The sequence below is a fragment of the Hemicordylus capensis genome, chromosome 2, assembly GCF_027244095.1.
Source record: "Hemicordylus capensis ecotype Gifberg chromosome 2, rHemCap1.1.pri, whole genome shotgun sequence".
Classification (NCBI taxonomy): domain Eukaryota; kingdom Metazoa; phylum Chordata; class Lepidosauria; order Squamata; family Cordylidae; genus Hemicordylus; species Hemicordylus capensis.
This window is the reverse complement of record NC_069658.1, coordinates 169316417-169333514: the sequence shown is the minus strand read 5'-3', so window position 1 is coordinate 169333514 and position 17098 is coordinate 169316417. Positions and strand designations below refer to the sequence as shown.

Here is a 17098-nt window from a genome sequence, read left to right as displayed (position 1 = left end):
CACAAGGGCTATAAAAGCCTCCTTTTCAGTTTTTTGATCATTTTTGTTGTGATGTTTTATTAGTAATCCACATGTAATATATGGCTTAACAATAACATTTTGATTGGTACCGAGGTTAGAAGTGTGAGAGTATGAAACAAGGTATTTCATGGCTGTGGTGCCTGTCCTGTGGAACTCATTATCCTGAGAAGTTTGACCAGGCTGAATCACTGTACTTTTTTCACCTCCAGTTTCTTGAAAGGTACAGTTGACAGTTTGAGTCAGTTTCTTAATGGAGTTTTTATTATTGTCAGGTTTTAAATGCTGCCCATTGTTTACTTTAGTTTTTGTTGTGTTTGTAATTTAAATGTTTTCTTAATGGTCTTATGATTCTTTGTCATAAGCTAGGCTTGGGAAACACCGAAAGGAAATACCCTCCTGGGCAAGGAGGTTCATCAGGGAAGGACAGAGGTAGAGACAGGAAATGGAGGAGGAAGTCAGAGGCCTTAAAAGGGATGTGTGGATAATAATAAAGTATTTAGGGATCCGGTGATGAGGTGGACAGTGCTGAGGTGAGGTCTGTGTCCTCCAGTGTGAGACCAGAACAAGAGCAGTTTAGTCTGGCAGGAGGAGGCAGTGAGTAAAGCAACTCCCTCTACTGCAGTTAGAGACTTTGAGAGAGGGTAGGAGGCAGGAAGGCAGGACCATCATGAACCCTGAGGGAGGAATCAAAATACTGCCTGAGCCCTGGGAAGCCACTGCCAGTCAGAGTAGTGCTTTACTGCTTTAGATGAACCAATGGTCTGACTCAGTAGGTGACAGATACCTATATTCCAGTGGAAGTACCCTGACCTCAGAACTGAAGGTGTATCTTGGTCTGCTAGTCCTGATTAATGTCTTTCATGCCAATCATAAAGCACTATCAGGATTGTGGGCAGCATATTTGGAGCCTTCCTACTCCTGTGTCACAATGCAACTGAGCTGGTTTGAGGACATCATAAGTACTTTATGGTCCGATGACATAGCCACATGACAGGAGAGAAGAGTGATTGCCAACCTGGAAACTATTAGAGATAATCTGGACCTTGTTTGTGCAGCTGTGCTATGTTTCTGGATCTGACCTAAGAGTTGGTGAGCAGCTGTTAGGTTTCTGAGGCGCTGTCCATTCTGGCAACATATGCCAAACCAAAGAAGGATGGTTTGAAAATATGGCGGTGCTGTGATGCAGAAACATCCTACCCGCTAGGAGATGTTTATCTTGGAAAGCAAACTGGGGGACTGTAACAAATACAAGTTGGCCTGCAAGTTGTGCAGCAATGTGTACAGCCATGGAACAACACATCAGGCCACTTCAGGTGAATCGCCCCTCTACATGCACTCCAAAATCTTGTTGGAGCATGTGTAGACAGGTGATTCAAATGAGTACCCCTCTCATGGATGATGAGCCAAGAGCGTGTCAGCACATCCACAAGTGATGTTGGAGCAGGTGTGCTCTTGCTGTGGCCCTGATGATATCACGTGTTCAGGGCTGTGTTCATCTGAACCTGCCCTCAGAGGTGTGTAGTAGATGATAACTTTTTTACCAGAGTACAGCTGGCAAAGGCTCTCCTGAGGAAGGAGTTGACCTATGTGGGCACTATGAGACTCATCTAGACATACCCCCAGAACTGTAATCACATTCACAAAGGGAACCATTATCATCCGTGTTTGGCTTGAATGGAAGGAAGACATTGGTAAAGAAGTGTGCGCTCAAAGACAGCTGACAAGAAACCGAGTAAAAGATATGACAATTGTGGGAGACTGGCCTGGAGAATGCACTTGACAGCACCCAGACCTGTGATTATTGCCTTTAGATCAGTCACTGTGTCCTTTCACCTGAAATGCTGAGAACTGAGCTGTTGAGGTTTGGATGGGTTTGAAATGCTTGGTTTTTTTAAAGGTAGCAACTCACATTTCAGGGCGCCATGCTTGAGGTGGGGTGGGGGCTATCAGAAGTAAAATATACCATTATTGTAGGTTCTGTGGTCTGGAAATGTTGGGGGGCATCCAGTTAACCAATGGGACAGCCAGTGTAAACAATGTGACTTGGGAATATAAAATCCTACTTGTGAGTAAAACAACATGACTCGAGATAAAGGTTAAAAAACTTGTTGTTGGTTTCAACTCTCTTTTAGCTCATTTAACAACAATCGTTTAAAATAGTTTTAAGGATGCTTTTATCCCACTCTTTCGATTGCATGTTTAATGTGTAATTATTACATAAGAATTGGAGGAATTTTTTGTCTCCTGGGGCAGTCAGAAACCAGGTGAAAAGATACTAGTGAGTGGAGATGGGATCCACAGGGAAGCAGCTGCTTGAGAAGTAGGACCTTTCCCTCTTGCCAGTTTACATCTTGCCTCTGGAGAGAGGAGGAGAAGGACCTGACTCAAGTCACATTTTTAAAAGGCGGCCGGGAGTGGGGGGGGGTGGAGGGGGCGGCTCAAGTACAAATGTCTGTGTATCTTCTCTCCTTCGGCCTACCCTAACGGCTAGGCAGGAGGGCCTAGCACCTTCAACTCAGCACCTTCCCTCGGGCCTGCCAAGTTGCTACCTGGGAAGGTAGCAACTTGGCAGGCCCAAGGGAAGGTGCTGAGTTGAGTTAGGCTGGGAATCTTCAAATCCAGAAATTCGACCCCACCACCACTAATACTCTGAGAAAGCAATCTGGGAGGCAACCATGAATGTGTACTGGGGAGGGTAGGAGGGTGCCTGAGTCACCTACTTCTTACAGCAATTAGTTGCAGCCCACTCTGAATTACTCGGGGCAGTTCCCCTTTGGCCCAGAGGCCTTCCCACGGAGGAAGGATTGTCCACTTAAAAATACTTCCCTTTTCTTTCTCTTTTTCTTTCAGTAGCAAAATAGCTCATTCCCAGGCACAATGTCTGACCAGGTCCCCCAGTTAAAAAACTGCTGTGACAACAGAGATCATGGCCCAAGGTAGTGGAGCAGTGGGGGAAACCATGAATCCCTTCCACCCTCCCATCTGAGGCTGCGAAAGCTACTTTTTGGAATATCCCTTTTTCACCAGAACAGACCCAGGAATCAGCATGACTCTACCACTGTTGCTGCTGGATCTCTTTATTTGATAAGGGTCTACATTTTGCACAGAGTTTTAGGAGGGATTGCAGAGTTCGTGGACTTGTCTTCTGAACTCCCCTCTCTCTGTTCTCATTGATCAATTAGAAGATATAGAAGTGTTCAGAAAAGAGACTTTCCCTGTTTTATGTTATTCCTGAAGCTCAGCACTATTAGAGTGGTTTAAGACTAGAATTAAGGCTGTCCTGTTTTGGCTCATGTGCCAGAAAGCCAGGAACCTAAGGCTGCTGCCTTATCAGATGTGTCGATCAGTAATGATGTTATGCAATGTCACAAATTGTGCTTACTTACAAATTGCTATCTATTCACCCACACTTTTCCTTGGTCTTTGAGGCCCAGCTCAAGATGGTGAGGATTGGAACTGAGGGGAAGGTTGCTTAACTCTATCTGTCCTGAATATATTGCTCAGAAGCAAGTCTCAATAAATTCAGAAATATGGCCTGATCAGATTAAAAGCATTATGCATATTCGTGATAGTGAACCCCACTTCTGGACCAAGTTAGAAACGGCTTGCATATAACCCCCCCCCCATGCAATGATTGAGCAACAATAAATAGTTTTAGCTTGATCCAATGCTGAATCTGGCCATGTTGCACTCTGGAAGATGTCAGTGGGATTGCCTTGTGGCATGATGGCATTCCTGTTGCCACCCTTCCTTTTCCCCAAAGTTACCCAGGTGGGGCTCTCAGTGGTAGTTAGCACTCACAGAAGTGTAGGTGTCAGGATTAAGATCTGACCTTAATCCAGATCCTAACTATATAATTGTTGTTAGTTTTTAGTAGCTGCAAGTGCATAGCTCTTTAAGATATGTCATATATAGCACAGAGCCCTTATTTGGATGGACACACACACATGTATGGCAACCTGTGTCACATTTTATCACTAAACTGAGCAAGTCAACCCGAAATAGTAATGGTTTGTGATGATGATTTTTGTGAACAAGTGGGGTAATATTTAACAGTTCCTGTCAGTGTACACGTTTTGGTTTTAGTCTTTGTTTTCTTCTTGTGGCTTTCCTGTGCATTTTACCTGGCCGTATTTAGTCTGCATACTAAAGGTTAGTCTGCCCAATTGCATTCTATTTTGTACTCTTAGCTTTTCCTTTCCTTGTCAATACTGTTTTAGATTGTAATAGATTTCACTGTGACGGGCCGGCTTTTAGACCGAGTGCTAAATTTTAGTCCGCAGACTAAAAAATAATCCGCGGATTATTTACTCAAGCAATTCCCTCCCTGAGAACTACATTAAGCCCACTAACATTTCTCTTCAAAACATAATAGTGAGGGCAGTTCACAGCTAATAGCGAACGATGCCATCTGCCCTGCTGCACCTAGGCACAATTGAACGCTGAAAACATCCCCAGCTTGTGATGCGCCCCATTGTGCTTAAGTGTGGGCAGATGTATTATTGACCGCTTGACCTGTAACTGTGACAGTCCCTTGCTTTTAATGTTTGTTGTATGCTCTTGTGTAGTTCTTGGTGGGTGAATAAGGCATTAGAACAGGTTGCAGTGAGAATGCAGTGTATTTGTGTCATTATTGATGTGTTCTGACAAAATAAAGAAACAAATCTCCCCCCCCCCCCGCCCTGCCACCCTTCTAAATGGGCACAAGGGCATAAGAAAGGAAGCCACAATAAAGTGGAGGGTAGGTTGGGGTGTTCAGATTTTACCGCACTCCTGAAGTGTCATGTCCAGTTCCTGAAGCATCCTAATGAAATATCAGCCCAAAAAAGTTAAACATGTTAAAAATCCATTGGCGGGGAAGTCAATCCAAAATGAAGAATAATCCGCGGCGGCCTGATGCATAATTTATAGACACTTAAAACAGCCATCTTAGAAATAAAACTTAAATCTCTATATCTTTTACACCTGTGGTTTCAAAAACACTTCTCACCTTGTGCCTTTGGGACAGATGAACAGAGGGGGGAAAGGACAAGTAGTCTGTACATGAGGCCATGTCTCATTTTCTTTCCCATGTCTATGGACATCTGTCTCCAAGACAGGGAGGAGGACTGCAGTTTATTATTGAAAATTAAATATAATTTACTTCTACATAAACTTTTGATTTCACATTTCATTATTTTTTAGTAAAGTCACTGGCATTGGAACATGCATTTAAAATAAAATGTTTCTATACTATGCCTCACCCTCGCAAAAATTAAATTTTTGAAGTTGGACTTGCTGCTATGGAGACTGATGTTTAAAGGTTCTAATTGTATTAAACATTTAATATTGCCCCATCACCATGGATTTCTTATAATACTGGATATATTTTTCCTTGCTGGACTATTCTTTTGGATTGACTCCCCCTGTTTGGATTATTTCACTGCATTATCATCTTTAGGACTCGTCAGGAACAGGACATTTCACCTCAGGAGTACGGGTATGTACATAAATATTTTTTTTTCATATCATCAGGTTTATTGTTGGAGGAGGAAAGGCAAAAATGAGGGTGGAAACGTTGATACCAAAGAGTCATGCTTCAGCTCAATGTCATCTCTCCTGGAATGAGAATGCAATGATTACACTTCCATTCCCATTTCTCAGTGTTAGCAACTAGTCATCTGGAGATCAGAATATATTTAAGTTATAGAATTATTAATATAGGTAATCTTATCAAGAGACTCATTCCAAGCCCCAACAGAGAAAGAGCAGTCTGATTTCCGTGAGGGTCTGTGCTGATATGTTATAATAGATATTCTGAATAGCAGGTGCTCAATAGCAGGCATAGAAGGGGGAAAGGAGAGTACTATTAGTAATCTTCCAGACATGTCAGGAAAGTAAAGGTACCCACACTTAAAATTAATCTAACGATAGTAATGAAGACTGTCTTCACCAAAAAGTTTTACTTAAAGGAGGCAATTACTCCCATGATTGTACTTCCAGTAATTTACTCCAAATCTAGTAACTGGGGGTAGTGGAAATGGTTCAGTTTCATTTAATACACTCTGGGATAATTTTGGAGTCTCTCAAATTTGGGGAAGTGTTGGTTTATAATGAAATTTTATCCAAATTTGGGGAGTTTTTCACATATTTATCTGCAAGAAGGTTTAATTTTTTTTAAAAGAGATAAATTAATGATAATTGTTCAAAAATCCCAAAGTCTGTGAGGTAAAAAATGAAAATTTTATTTCATTTGCTTTCAACAAGTGGGTTATGACTCACAAGTGGGTTGTGCCCCAAACTAAGGTGGGTTGCACCAGCCATACCATGCTATTTTCTCTAGGTTATGATAAAGTTGTTTTTTGTAAGTGAAGGGTGTGGGAGACAAAGAAAGGTGGGGGAAAAAACAAAGAAAAGGAGAAAGATTAATTATTCTTGTAAAGTCTTGAAAGAGCATGTTGCAGCTTGAGTTAAAAGCCAATCCTAGCTTTAAAAGGGTTGAAGACTACTGTCAGAATTTATTCAAGCTGCCACCATTGCATATTCAGTAGCATCCTTGTTGGATTTAGTAGATCTTCTCTGTGGTCAGTGGATTGTTAGTTGCAACCTAAAAGTCCCCAGCTTTTCTGTAAAAGCAGCCTCTCACAGTCCACTATGGAGTTTGGGATGAGCAGTTTTAGCTTCCTCCCGAGAGTGTTTCATTGGCCTTAGTTTTAAAATAAAATGACAGTTTTCTAGGTATACATTTTTCAAAGGCACAACAGGGGCATTTTAAAAACAGTCTCCAATGTGGGAAGCAAGCTGTTCCCGCTAAACTAACTATATTATATTTAGTGATTTGAATTTTAGAATAGCCATGGAAATAACATTGGCTGACATCCAGACTGATATTGCACTTGAGCAAACATGTTGCACAAATTTTATTTGAGTCCCATAGCAGGGCATATGAAACAGCCACCTTGCTGAAGCTATGCAGGTCTTGGTATGGTCAGTGCCTGGATGGGAGACCCATGTATGCCATCTTTGAGGATGAAACCATAGCTTAGTAGCAGAGCATCTGCTCTGCATATAGAAGGTCCCAAGTTCAATCCAGGTAGGGCTGGGAAAGATTGCTGCTGGAAGCCTTGGAGAGCCGCTGCCAGTCAGTGTATGAACTGGATGGACCAGTGGTCTGACTTGGTATAAAGAAGCTTCCTACCTTCCTGTTAATTTATTTATTTGATACAGGCATACCTTATTATTTGTGGGGGTTCCATTCCTCGCCTGCAGCCGTGAGTGACAAAACCTCAAATAATGAGTCATTGTGCCTATGGGAATTGAGGGGTTAGGTTCCTGCAGGAGGGGGAAAGTCCAAAAAACAGTGAAAACTGGTCTTGAAAGAAAGTGAAACTTGAAAGTGGAATACCATGCTCCACAGGTCTCCATCTGTCCAGCACTCCCCTCCGAAACCATCAGTTTGGCCATTTTCCAGCAAAGGTTGCGGGGGAAAATCTCTCCTTTTAAACAGACGAGCCACAAAATGGCTCCTTTACCAAAAAAAAAAAAAAAGGCATCTGGAAATGACCTTGGAGGTTATTTCCAACCACCTAGCAACCGCCGATATGTGAGTATTAACCCTTTGTATACCCACATATGCTGAGGTTGGGTGGCTGTTTGTTGACTGTGAATACGTGAAACCGCAAATAGCAAACCATGCATTGTGAAGTCCATTTTAGGTGAAGTTTTTATGCACCTAAACAAAAATATCAAGGCAGTTGACAACAATTAGAATTCTAAAACATAAATAATTAAATTTTAAAAATTTAAAACAATTCAAACATTTTTAAACTGCCTAAATGTTAACAAAAGGTTGTTAAACAGGTGAATTTTGAGCATATTCCTCAAAGTTGCCAGAGATATTGAGGCTCTTATTTTGACAGGGAGTGTGTTCCCAAGTCTCAGGGCAGCTATAGAGAAGGCCTAATCCTAAGTCACAAAACACACTACTGGCAACTATAGGTGGACCTGCCCCGATTATCTTAATGAGCGGTGGGACTCATTAAGGTGTTATTTTAAGAATCTTGGGCCCAAACCATTTTTAATTAATAAGTAATTAGCAGCACTTTATATTTTGAGTGGAAACATACTGGCAGCCAATGTAATTCTTTTAAGATGGGAGTAATATGGTCTCTTTGGGTTACCCAGAGACCAACCTGACTGCCATATTTTGCACTATTTGCAGTTTCTGTATTACATACAAATGCAGCCCAGCATTGCAATAGCCCAGCCTGGAGGCTACCCTGTTGTTGTAAGAGCACGCTCTTCCAGGAATGTGTGGCGCTGGCGTATCAGCCAAAGCTGATAAAAAGCACTCCTGTCTACTGCTTCAGACTGAACAACCAGAGAGAGCTCGTGAGCCCAGAAGTACAGGAGACCATCGTTATCTGCAGTTTCGCTGATCACAGTTTCATGTATCTGCGGATGGGTCTTAGAGACCCAGTTTCTTTATCCATGTCATGAAATATAGGCAATTTTTACCCATCCATCGTTCCCGAGTGGCTGGGAATGACTTCTGATGTCATTTCCAGCTGCCATGTTGAAGCACAGAGCCATTTTGTGGAGGGTTTTTTGTTTAAAAAACACTCACCGAAAAATAAAGAGGATTTGGGGGCATTTCTGGAGACCTGGAGAACAAGGTATTATGCTTATCTATCCTTATTTCTGCTCCCCTCCTGCTTTTTTGACATTTTTTTGGAGTGAGGAATCTAACCCTTGGATTCCCATAGCGGTAAGGTTTCTTTATTCATTCATCTCATATTTGCATTAATTGGTGGGAACGGAACCCCTGCAAATAACGAGGGCCACCTGTACTCCAAGACTGCATACTTGTTCCTTCAGGGGCAGTGTACACCCCTCTACGACAAGCAGATCTAGCTCATCTCCTGAGTTGTGACCCCCCACAATAAGTACCTCTGTCTTGTTTGAGTTCAGGCTCAGTTTGTTATCCCACATCTAGCCCATTATTGGGCTGGATTCAGGTAGACATTTAGCAAAGTGGTGCTATTTGCTGATGAAGCTGACATTGAGAAATAGATCTCCCCCAGTGATTTTAGGTAGATGTCAAAAAATGTTAAAGACAGTGTGGAGTCTTTCATTATTCCATATAAAAGCTCTTGTTTTGAAGAACAGTCATATCATCTGGAAATCTGCCTGAAAGGTAGGAAAACAGTGCCTCCCACTTCCAGATCCTACAGAGAGAGGGTTTTGTGCTTGCTAGTTCCACTAAGTTGGAGCTTCCATTCCAGACGAGTGTTACTCTTCTGTAATGCTGTTGCACTAATGTAGGGATATTTGGCACAGAAAGGAATGTCTGTTCCAGATTAGTTGTTGCCTGCAAGATGTTGACAAGCAGCACAACAGGTTACATAATCTTATAGCACAGCTGTGTATGTGTCCCAGAGAAGGTCTTCCAATAGAGGTTGTGCAACCTTGTGGCTCACCACAACCATGCACAGCTCCGCAAACTTCTCAAGTGTGTACAACCTTAGTCTGGATGGCTAACAATCATGATCAAACCATAAGTCCAATAAAGCAAGATAAAAACAAAAGGAATTAAGAAAATGGCAGGAGGATCAGATTATCATCAGCAAATTATCATCTCTTCTCTGAGACCTTGGGTTAGGGCGGTATGAAAATGTGCTAAATAAATAAATAAATACGAGAAATAGAGTACACGTTGGGGCTATTCACACGAACGGGTGGGTGAGGGGTGAAGGCAGGGTCCAACCTACCTCCCGCCAGATGACTGCTCTGACAAGTCCCACGCCCAGACAACCAGCGCTGCTGGAAGCAGAACAGATGACTATCCACACTGCTTCTGGCAGCATGCGTAAATAAAGGCCGGCACTTGTCCCGGCCTCCGAGAACCCCGCAGTGCACTGGGGGATTCCCCGAGGAGATGGGTGCTTTTGGGGCCTGTCTCTGTGTCAGCGTGAGCTGCAAACAGCTTGCACTGGCACATGATTTCTTAACCTTGTTTGCGCCATTAGCCTCGGCTAAGAGTGGGCTTTGGCTCTGGGTTTTGCGCCGTAGCACCGCCAGGATCTGCACAGATCCCGGCAGTTCTCACGGGCAGCCAAGCCTGGGATTCGCTGCTCGTGAGAATAGCCTCATTATTTCACAGATCACCTAGATCAAATGCATTTCTAAGCATTTTGGAGGCGTTGCCTTCTTAGTTGCTCCCTCTCCATCTCTCTCTCTCTCTCTCTCTCTCTCTCTCTCTCTCTCTCTCTCTCTCTCTCCTACCTTCAACTTTCCTCCAAGAAGCATCCTAGGGCACAGTTGCAGGCAGAAGTTGCTGCAGGAATTTGTTCTGAATTGCACTAGCTCTCAGGCAACTTCAGAGTGTTCTTTAACTAGAAATAAATGTAATGTCCCTATATGCCTCTCATTGATGAAAGGAACTAGGAGAGGCAGCTGCAATTGTGTCTTAACACTTCTTCCAGCCCAGGGAATGAACACTGTGGTAACATCATGGCATTTCCTGAACTAGGAGATGTGCTGAGACATACACAGTGTTGCCAATCCCATGTTTTTGGAGGAGAATTTCCAGGTGGGAAGAGTTGCTTAACCTCTCCCTTACCCACTGATTCTCGCAAAAATTACTCCTCGTGATGTTAATCAGTTTCCCCCACCTCAGCTGGGTTCTAAAATTTGAAGTAAGCACAGTAAACTTAGTGTGTGTGTGTTGGGGTGGGGGGCTTTTTTAGGGAAGATTAAGCTGGTGCAGGACGGGTTAAGCACCCCTTCCTCCTACCTGTCAATTCTCCCATATGGCTCCCTTGTCCCCTGCATCAGCATTTCCTTCTCCAGTGCAGTTTTAAGAGCATGTGTTTGCCAAAGTAGCGTAGTTCTTCCCTTAAAGAGTACGGAGAAGTAGTGGCTGTGCAGCAATGAAATCAGTGTGGTAGGGTTTCCCTGGATTGGACAGAGCACCTCAGTAAGTACTCTTTGCAGCATTGTGGGCGAGGTTCTGCCATTCACCTCCTTTGCCCAAGGGAGGTGAACAGAAGAGGGCTAATCATGCCTGCTCTAGAGGCCTGGGTAGTCTTCTCAGACTCCATCTTAGCACTTCTTCCCAGAATTTAGCCCACATACCTTCAGGCATGGAAGTAAGTAACAGCTTGGTTTCTTTCAGTGGTTCTTACAGCATCTGGTTACCAATACCGACATTTTTTAATTTATATTGTTGTTGGCCTGCCTTAACCCAGTTCTTGTCTTCTAGTTCCTCAGTGTTTAGACTTTCTTTCATACATTAAGCTAGTGTTTGGTAGGTTTGTGCACGAATCGTTTTGAAGGCCATTTTATGGGCCTCCGAACCGGTTCAAACCGTGGCTGGCTCGAAGGTTAACAGTGCAGGGGGAGTGACTTTAAGGGGATACACTCCCACCACCACCACCATGTTTACCCTGCTACACAATTCCCTGAAAGCCCGTTGGTGTGACAGTGACCCTCCCTGCCGCCCCATTCCAACATCCGGATGTAAGCGGAAGTAGTAGCTGCGACAGTGCACGTACATTGTGCTCACGCATGTTGGGTGCATGCGCATGACATGTGCAGTCGCAGCTACTACTTCCGCTTACATCCGGACAACATCGAAATGGGGCGGCAGGGAGGTATGCTTCCGCCCTGACAGGCTTTTAGGGAATCATGCGCTGGTGGGGCTGGGATGCGGCGGAGCGGGGGAGTGCATCCTCCCCCGCCACTAAACCCTAACTAGCCCCCGTCAGTTTCGTGCACATCACTAGTGTTTGGTACAATCTAGGTGCAACCAACCCCAATATTAGTGGTGAGGAAGTTCTTGAAGCTGTCTCCATTCTGCTGAATTTCAGTGTCTTTTCTAAAGTCTGATTGGGCAGTGCAGTGGATTTTTCATGGGGCATGTGTTGTAACGTATCCCTGTTGTGAGCTAGGTTCACCAAAATATATCACACCCTAGTCACAGAATTTAGAAGTTATCCGTTTCCATGAATGTTTCCAACATGAAGTGTAGCTGAAAGAAATTGCATGAGGAACCTGTCAGTGAGTTGTGTGTGACTATTTTATTTTGGGGGGGGGGGGGCTGGGGGCTGGAGGAGGAAGCGAGATGGAATGCACAACTCCCCTGCAGTAGTGGCCCATGCAGGCAGAGCGGGGGCGGGGCAGTAAATGAGCGGCAGGTGCCGCTCATTCCCACTCTCCTCTCCCCGTCCTGTCTGCCTCGGCCACCTCCACCAGTACTTTAACACCAGGTGTGTAGGCTGCTCATTTGCCCAATTCCCCAACCCTGGCTGATGACCAGCCTGCGTGCCTGGGGTTAACACGTCGATGGGGGAGGTGATGCAGAATGAGACAGCCAGGATTGGGAGAAGAGAGCGGGAACCAGCCACACCTGACTGGTTTACTGCCTCTCGGCTCCTCCGCCCATATGGACCGCTACCGCTCCAGTGACAAAAGGTGGTGGGTGAAGCGTACAAAGCACAGGTTCAGAGAGTGTCTTCAGAATGCTGTTTGATGTGTAGCTTTGATGGCAAACGTCAGAGAGAGTAAATTAGCTGGCTCAGTACTCTTCTGTTGTAGATCCAAATGCTTAGGAAATATCCTAAGTAATTACTTGGCAGCAGTATTCCCTGTAAGAGGGAATCCCAGATGTTGTTGACTACAGCTCCCAGAATACCTAGCTGCAGTGGGCTTTGGCTGAGGATGCTGGGTGTTGTAGTCAACAACATCTGGGATTTTCTGTTAGAAGGAACACTGTTTGGTAGTATATAACTAAAGGATCAACCAAAACTCTTAACTGATAGACCTGATCAGCTTCATCCAATCTACTAGCCCAAATCCATGCCAAGGAAAAAAAATCAGCTTATTGCTTTAAAAGGGGAAAGCTTTTAAATCTACAGAAATTTAATCTTTTTGTCTACAGAAAATCCTGCTCTTTTGCTTTTCTCCCTCCTCCAGCTCATATGCATGATCGACTGCATATATTTAGAAAAATGAATTGTTCCCTTGGTTCCTTAAATATTTCTCCGCTCTCTCATTTTTTTCCTAGTGACCTTGTGTTGTTACCTTAGTACAGCACAGCAAAATCTTTTGCAGTTAACCCTTTCAGCAGTAGAATGTTGATTAATCTTTAGTAAAAAGCCCCAAGTATAATTCTATTTCTGGAAGGTTTAGTTGCTCAGAATGACTGTCCATCAGGCACAAGAGTTAACGACTGACAGAAGGTCCCTCTTGTTTTGCCCTAGGTCTTCCGGCCGCGCACTCCACCAGAAGCAATAGCACTATGTAGCCGTCTCCTGGAATATACGCCCACTGCACGTCTCACTCCGCTGGAAGCATGTGCACACTCTTTCTTTGACGAATTACGGGACCCAAACATCAAACTACCAAGTGGGCGAGAGAAACCTGCACTGTTTAACTTCACCACTCAAGGTAGGCTGGGAGCATGAAAGAAGATGGGATGCAAGAAGTTTTCTTTGGCACAAATGTGGCATCATCTCAGATAGTGAAATCAGAAGGAATGAATGAACAACAGGTAGTTGGAAAGATGCACTATTTCCCAGACATGTTCTGTGTCATCAGGATGTGGATGTAGTACAGTGGAAAGGGTTTAGAAATACTGGCCCACATGCTGCACACATTAGGAGGGTGGAGCCAGTCTGCCCACACTTCTGCAGGCTTTTAGTGGATCCACCTGTGCTGTTGCGGGCTTGCAATACAACTCCAGCAGTTTGGGGTATTTGTCCAAGAGTGCAAGTACTTTGAATAGCCAACTCTGGAAGCGCTAGTTAGATTGGAAACATGTTGCTTGACTGTCAGGGATGTGTTCCTCATCTAACTTCCAGATCATGAGCTGGGTATTTGAAGTATTTGCACTCTTGCACAAATACCCCAAGCGGCTGGGACTTTATTGCAAGCCCACAGCAGTGTGGGTGCATCCACCACTGGATGGATCAGCGCCACCCTCCTAAAACTGCCCAACTTATGGGTCACTATGTATTGATTTGCTTAGCCCTAGACAACTCATTGATGGTGAAAAGATTCTGTGATGTATATTTACAGCCATACTCTCAAAAGCCTGGTCTAGGTACCAGAGTTGTTATCATTACAGGGAGGCTCAACTTCTGGTTGGTCATAGATGAAACAAGAGTGCCTTGCGATGAAATAGTGCAGTTCCCTAAAAGAAGCATTCCTGCTCAGGGCTCTAGCCAGCCTGGTACTGATTGTAAGGCTTTGCAGGAGAAGGGGGAGCAGGACACTTGTTTTGTGAGCCCTTCCTTATTTTGCAATATAGTGCTAGGGAGTTAGTTCTGGGGCTGGCTACTAGCTTAAATCTGACCATTTATTGCTCTGTAGCATGGTAAGAGCAGGGTGTTGGGAAAGGGAAAAGATTTCCTTTCTTTTTGTTTCCATCCTTGTATAGTGCAGGGGAGGAGGGTTTTTTGTTTTTGTTTTTTCACCTTTTGGCACATATTCCCTCAACCCCTTCACACTGTTTTCTGTAGGACTGTTAGGGGCTTGAGCAGGCCAATTTACTCTCCCGCCCATTGCCCTTTGTATTCAGTAAACAAAATCAAACAAAAACCAGCCCACCAGTTCCTCAACATTCGGTAGGTATCCGCCTTGGGATTGTTTTAATGAAAGGTGGTTTACAAATTTAGCAATAAATAAATAGGTATTTTAAATTCCTTTTCTCTTAATTTGTAAACACATCTACTTCTGCAGCCCAAGGAAGTCTACAAAGTATGTGGAAATCACTGTCTTATTTTTCAGTGGTCCTGTTTTGTTTCCAAATGAAAAACTACTTGAGTTTATTAGGAGAAGGAACAAATGGGCTGTATAACAAATTCTCGTAGTTTATCCTAAAATGACTGCTCCTAATTCAGGATTCTAGCCAAGCTCAGCTGGAACAGGAACCTTGTAGCAATGTTAATGCTTTGCAGGTGGAGGAAAATTTCAGGAAGGGAGAAGGAGAAATGACACTTTTCTTCTTCTTTCTCATTCCCTTGAAGCCTTCCCTTGCTCTGTTGTATAGTGCTAAAGGGTCAGTTTGGGAACTGAGTACCAGCGAGGTGGGTGGTTCTCAAGAGCGGGAAAGGAAAAGGGGTCTTTTCTCTCCCCTTTAGTCTGAAATATTCCTGTACAAACTTGCATATATTTGCTTATCTTGAGAGTCACCCAACTATGGAAAGACCACCACCTATTTCACTTCCAGAGTAATAGACAATCACATGAGATAACCATTAGAAGGGATGATGATAAAGATGATGAAGAAGATGATAGTTTCTTAGATAGAAGATGGAAAATGCCCTTTGGGATAGCAGAGGCTTCGCTCCATGCCCCATTTTTTAGAACCAGAAATTGCATTTAATAAACTTTATGAGTAAGTAAATGAGAATACTAGGGTCATTCAGGTTTTGATGTACGGGCTAGGAAGTAACATCAGCCTGTATCTGGTGTACAGGCTAGGTAGTAAGTTTTACAACTGTGTAGCTTCTTTGGAAGATATCAGTTGTCTACTAAAACGTATAGCCACTCAATGGCACAGCGGGGAAATGACTTGACTAGCAAGCCAGGGGTTGCTGGTTTGAATCCCCACTTGTATGTTTCCCAGACTATGGGAAACACCTATATTGGGCAGCAGCAATATAGGAAGATGCTGAAAGGCATCGTCTCATACTGCGCAGGAGATGGCAATGGTAAACCCCTCCTGTATTCTACCAAAGACAACCACAGGGCTCTGTGGTTGCCAGGAGTTGACAACGACTTGATGGCACACTTTACCTTTACGAAAACCAGTGAAAGGCTCAGAGTTACTGATCAGTTTTGGAAAGACGCAGTCTTGGGGTAGCATTTTGTTAGCACACAAATTCTGCTGCTGTTGAGGCTATCCACATTAGTAACAATATGGTCAATTCCTTTTGATGTAGGAACCATGCTAGTTTCTGATGTAATCCAAAAATTAAAATCACATGCCAGTTTGAGGTAAATGTATTCCAGACAGTTCTGTAGTTTTGGGCCTTGATAGGTTGCAGCTTCAGCATATTAATGCAATGATGGCAGCAAGTCATGTCTAAGATTTTCAACATGAAAGAAGATGGAAGACCACTTAATTCAATCCATAGGCATTTTTGAGAGCTTGTATAAATGGTAACAATTCATTCTTAGATGCAGAAAAATTAAAGAAAAGGTGTGTGGGAAGGCAGACAGTTTAAATAAATCTTTTTGCAAAATGCTACGAAATGCTGCAAAGTAGCAATCTACAATTCCATTTGATATGTTTCAAAACATAACTTAAATTCTATAATTTCCATTTATTGGCCTTTATTGTATACCTTAATGTTTGGATTTTCAAAATATACCTTATAAACAATTCTGTGTATTAATGCATGGCGGGTTGCAAGGCTATTTAAATCATTGATTTAAATCACCAAGAGAAAAACCCGATTTAAATAATTGATTTAATCATTGATTTAAATTAAGTTTCCCATTGTTATTTCTTAAACGGGGGCAGAACTCGGATTATTAAAGCATGTTAATTTACAACTCAATAGAGCATTTACAACATCTAGAAGGGTATACTTTATGTACTTTTTTAGATTATTACATTTTTATTAATGTAGGAAATAGTACATAATCCCTGGTTTTTAATGTAACGAATACCTTTAGTCATTACCTGTGTTAAGCTGCCCTGTATCACTACTCACACCTAACACATTTTCCATTTTTAACAAGCGAAGGAATTTCTTCAAAATATCCCCAGAAAGGAACAGTGTAATAGTGTCTTCCCTTTTTCTTTTCACTATTTCTTTCTATTCTACCTCCTTTCCTATATTGTCTGTCTGTCTTAAACTAAATCCTCTGCCTTGGCCGACCACAAACAATCCTGCTGTCTAGCCTGTGTCTTTGCACATGTGACTTCATTCTGCTTAGAAACAGAAACATGCAAATTAACGTGTTCTGAAAGCCCAGAAATTTCAAAAAGTAAGACCTGGTAGTTTCCAGGCAATGCTGGGCAGACGGAAGCCATTTTCAGGAGATGAAACTGAAACAAATAGCCATGTTTGATTAGTAGGTAACT

The 17098-nt window shown here is 43.1% G+C and overlaps 1 protein-coding gene across 3 annotated transcripts in view; it reads left to right on the top strand.

Moving 5' to 3' along the window:
• Positions 1 to 17098, top strand: part of GSK3B (glycogen synthase kinase 3 beta) — a 156081-nt gene that overhangs the window by 123972 nt on the left and 15011 nt on the right. For 2 of the 3 annotated variants that reach the window (XM_053292760.1, XM_053292762.1), the window contains exons 9-10: positions 5462 to 5500; positions 13263 to 13449. In XM_053292760.1, coding sequence (XP_053148735.1) covers positions 5462 to 5500; positions 13263 to 13449 — 226 coding nt within the window. The remainder of the gene's footprint in view (positions 1 to 5461; positions 5501 to 13262; positions 13450 to 17098) is intronic. The other variant, XM_053292761.1, reaches the window with a different exon arrangement.